The sequence below is a fragment of the Myotis davidii genome, unplaced genomic scaffold, assembly GCF_000327345.1.
Source record: "Myotis davidii unplaced genomic scaffold, ASM32734v1 scaffold555, whole genome shotgun sequence".
NCBI lineage: Eukaryota > Metazoa > Chordata > Mammalia > Chiroptera > Vespertilionidae > Myotis > Myotis davidii.
In genome coordinates this window covers 568,192-572,927 of record NW_006286315.1, presented here as the reverse complement: position 1 = coordinate 572,927, position 4,736 = coordinate 568,192, and the positions used below count along the sequence as shown (strand labels likewise).

At 42.4% G+C, this 4,736-nt stretch overlaps 1 protein-coding gene across 6 annotated transcripts in view; it reads left to right on the top strand.

Annotated features, from left to right (window-relative positions):
* CREBBP (CREB binding protein) overlaps positions 1-4,736 on the top strand; it is a 135,487-nt gene that overhangs the window by 41,920 nt on the left and 88,831 nt on the right. For 4 of the 6 annotated variants that reach the window (XM_015560126.1, XM_015560125.1, XM_015560129.1 and 1 more), the window contains exon 2: positions 3,782-3,958. In XM_015560126.1, the coding sequence (XP_015415612.1) occupies positions 3,782-3,958 (177 nt within the window). Of the gene's footprint in view, positions 1-1,278; positions 1,374-2,748; positions 2,771-3,781; positions 3,959-4,736 lie in introns of those variants that run through there. The other 2 variants (XM_015560127.1, XM_015560130.1) reach the window with 2 other exon arrangements.

Sequence of the window (4,736 nt, the reverse complement as noted above, 5' to 3'; positions counted from 1 at the left end):
TTCACTTAGCATAATGCTCTCCAGTTCCATTATTCATTTTTTTTAAGAGAGAGAGGAAGGGAGAGATAGAAATATCAATGCGAGAGTGAAACATGGATCAGCTGCCTCTTACATGCCTCCTATCTATATGCCCCCCTACTGGGAATCGAGTCTGAAACCCAAGCATGTGCCCTGACCAGCAAGGGACAATGCCCAACCCAACTGAGCCACACCAACCAGGGCTAATTAAGCATTTTGATTGTGGTGAAATAATCACATTGTGTGTGCATTGAACTTGCCTGTGTTTACCATTCGTATTATTTACACATGTGCAGAGAGCAAGGATCTTGAAAGCTGCCTAAATTATTATTGGTTCTGCTAGTAACAAAGTGGTCTCTCTCAGTTGATGTTCAGTAATAGATAAATTGGAAAGCCTGTTGCTTGAATTGGATTGGTAGGTGGTGCAAAGTGTGGTGTGTATTCTATCATATCACTAGAGGCCCGGTGCATGAAATTCGTGTATGGGGGGTTGGGGGGAAGGGAAGGTCCCTCAGCCCGGCCTGCACCTTCTCCAATCCAGGACCCCTCAGGAGATCTCCAACTGCTGGTTTAGGCTTGATCCCTGCAGCCTAAACCAGCAGTCGGACATCCCTCTCATAATCCAGGACCGCTGGCTCCTAACTGCTCGCCTGTCTGCCTGCTTGATTGCCCCTAACCTCCTCTGCCTGACAGCTTGATTGCTGCCTAACCGCTCCCCTGCTGGCCTGATCACTCCTAACCACCTCTGCCTCAGCCCCCACCACCGTGGCTTTGTCCAAACAAGGAAGTTGGACATCCGGCGGAATTGAACCTGGGACCTTTGAGTCCTCAGGCCGAGGCGCTCTATCCATTGAGCCAAACCGGTTTTGGCTATATGTTAAGTTTAAAATTTGTTGTTGTTAATCCTTGCCTCAGGATATTTTGCCATTGATTTTTAGAGAGTATAAGGAAGGGCAGGGAGGGAGGAGGAGAGAGGGGTGGTGGGTGGGGCTGGGGAAGGAGGAGGAAAGGGAGAGAGAGATGTGAGAGAGACCCATCAATTGGTAGCCTACTGCATGCACCCAACCACCTGGGCCAGGGATGGAACCTGCAGCCCTTCAGTATGCAGACCAGCGCTTTAACCATTGAGCAACACCAACCAGGGCAATGTTAGGGTTATTTTAGGTTGTATGTATTATTTGGTATGTTACTTTTTGGGTCTGGGAACACTAAATTTTTTTTTAATATTTAAGTTAGTGATTTCTTCTTCACTTTACGGCATTTGGTTTGCAAAAGGTTTCATACAAACTCTACTTTTAGATAGTGGGGGAAACCTGAACTGGCTAACTGCAAGAATGGATTGGATTCAAGGAGAGGTGAATGGATGCATATGTCTTCTGAATATGTGGTCCTAGTAAAGATATTTTAAATAAAATTTAAGAAATAGAAATTATAATTATGTTTTTTTAGCCCCAAATTCTTGGGCCTGTAAGAAGTGTTTCAGCAATTTGATTTTATGGGATTAAAAAAAATTCTGAGAGAAGTAATTGTTACGTGGAATTTATTTAATGTATCTAATTCTTTCTGAAAATACAAGTTCTTGCTTCAGATCGGAGTTTTGGATAATAACTACAAAAACCTAGTTGAAAATCAGCCGTAGCTGGTTTTGCTCAGTGTATAGAGCATCTGCTTGCGGACCAAAGGGTCCTGGGTTCATTTCTGGTCAAGGGCACGTACCTTGGTTGTGGCCTAGGCCCTGGTGAGGGTGCATGCTGGAGGCAACCGATTGATGTGTTTCTCTCTCATCGATATTTCTGTCTTTACCTATCTCTAACACTCTAAGAAGTCAGTGGAAAAATATCCTCGGGTGAGGATTTAAAAACAAAACCCTAGTTGAAAATCAGAAATGCCCTTTATATTAAAAGTTTACTGAGCTGTCATCTTACCTTGATTAAGTCATCAGAACTCAAAGTTGAGCCTAACTAGGCTTTTTGAAGAATTTTTTTTAATTCAAGTTGAATTTGAGTTTTAGTAGAATTTAAATTTGTTTCTGTTTACTCAAGTAAAGTAAATAGGGCAAAAATGGCTGCTAGAATATGTTCACTTTCAAAAAGGTGAGAAATATCAGCTTAAAAAGCTACATGTGGAAACCACCTGTACATATGAAAATGCACAGAACGAGAACATTTTTGTTACACTAGATTGTTTTTATTTGTGTTTTTATATGGACATTTCATTATATGGACATTTCAGCAGAAAAGGGTTAGTTGTATGGAGCATTGCTTTGTTTGCAACCTAGAATTTTAGAGCTTCAAGAAATAATGCAATTCATCTTGTTCAAGACACAGGTCTTACGAATGAGGATCTAAGTTTATAGAAGGGGAATGTAAGTTACCCCGTGTGACTGGTCTAGAGCAGGCTGGAGCGAGATCTCTTGAATGAGTACAACTTACCCTAGGAGGTCTTTCCTGGGGGGCCCCTTGCTCCCAGTTTTCAAACATCCAACACACCAAGATACCTGGAAAGTAGAGTGAGCACTACACAGCAGGTGGAATGCTACAACTTTGAGAAAGAGCACAGGCAGGCAATGAGAAAAGCCAGTCTTTTAATGATTGGTTTCTGTTTCTCCAGAGGAGAGGAGGGTGAGCATCAGGATATCAATTTGAGGTTTCCCAAATTCACTCCTGTGGAGGTTGGGGCTGAGGTGTCCCGAGGGAATCCTGTTGACTGAGATTCCTGATGTGTGTTGGTTACAGGCCCTTAAGAGGCATAGGTGGGAGTTCCTTCTTCTTGTTTTTGCCTTTATCTAGTATATGTTTTATATTTTTTCACTAATTTTATAATGGGAAATTTCATTTAATATTAGAGAGGATAATATAACAATTCCTCAAATGCGTACCTGTTATCTATTTGGGAGTTACCAACATATGGCCAGTTTGTTATCTAGGCTTCTTTCCTATCAGTACATCTTGCCTCACTAGGTTTTTTTTTTTTTTTTTTTTAAACTCTCACCCGAGGATATTTTTTCCATTGATTTCCAGAGAGAGTGGATGGGGCAGGGGGGAGGGAGAGAGGGTATGGGGGTAGAGAAACATCTATGTGAAAGAGACCACTGATTGGTTGCCTTCCACACGCCCCCACTGGGTCTACTGACCTTGCAACCTAGGTATATGCCCTAGACCAAGAATCGAACCCAAGACCTCTGGTTTGCAGGCTGAGGCTCTAACCACTAGGTCAAACCAGCCAGGACCTCACTAGGTTATTTTAAAGCAAATCCCAGACATTATATCATATCTTTGTCAGTGTTTCTACTGCGTGTTTTAAACTAGTAGAAACTTAGCTTCAATCTGATGGGGATACCTGAAAGAAACTATTTACTTAGAGAGTAATTAAGCTGAAGGAGCTCCCCTTTATTAATGATTCTAGAAGGTTTTGTTCTCTAAATGATTTTCTTAATGCATTAGTGCCACTGTTGGGGTGGGGGAATTGGGTGATGAGTATGGCTGAGGGTAAGGATGGGAAATTGCTGGCTCTTAGGAGGAGGAGACAGATGTAGCTATTGAGAACAGCTTTATTAGCCTTCTGCCTTAGTGTGTTTCTGTTTGAGCAAGTTGCTCTGTTCATAATTCTGACTTGAACCCTGAAAATAAGCCTTTAATTTGTAATTGATATGAAGCTTTTATAGGAAATAACAGTTTTTGCTTCCCTGGGTCAAAGTGAGCATACCTGAGACTCTTTTATGTGTGATTTTCCCAATAGCTGATGTTGCCTCTTTTTGTTTCAGATGGGAATGACTGGTAACACAAGTCCATTTGGACAACCCTTTAGTCAAACTGGAGGGCAGCCAATGGGAGCCCCTGGAGTGAACCCCCAGTTACCCAGCAAGCAGAATGTGGTCACTAGTTTGCCTCCCTTCCCTGCAGACATCAAGAATGCTTCAGTCACCAACGTGCCAAACATGGTAAGTTTCCCTTGGCTCTCAGCGCTTTGCTGGGTAGATTTTATTGTGCTGATAGTAAAGATCTGTAACTAAAAGTGTGTTGTAGGTGATAAGAAAATAACCCATACTTCTTCTGAGTAGCTCTCTCTCAGGGAGTTAACATTTTCTGTGATGAGCTGGCAATCAGAGGGCTAGGTAGAGGTTATTCAGTCAGTCCTTCCAGGTTCCCTTTGTGAAGAGAGAGGGTTCATAACTGTTAATCGCTGTTCCTTTCTCTTCAGTTACCCTCTTGATTCAGTAGTATAGCCAAGAGAATCAAGAAGCAGGCTTTTCTCACACTTTCTATCTATCAGTGGTTGAGGCTGTCAGTAGAAGCCCATTGATTTTAGTTAGTCAAACAAAGAGCATTCATCTTCCAAGGACTATATCGTGTCTGTGAGACATGGTGTGTCTGACTTGTTGTTATAGGGGTTCGCATGTCTTCATTCCCTCTGAGATTTCACCTATAAAATAGGTATTATCCTTGTAACCTCTCGGCCTAACTAACCAAGATATTTTGGGAAAATAGCTCCTTTTGCACTGCAAAATACTCTCTTTTCATTCCAAACAGTAAGGGGAGGTGTGTGTGTTTTTGTTAGACCTCACTGTGCACTCGCAGCTGCTAAATGTTTGAGGCTGGAAACAGCCAAGTCTTTTCTTCCCTGGGCTTGTTGCTGGGAACCTGCCCTTCCAGGATTGTCTAGTTTCAGCCATACACATCCAGAACCTAAAACAAAGCCTCCTTCTCCCCTAGCTTTCC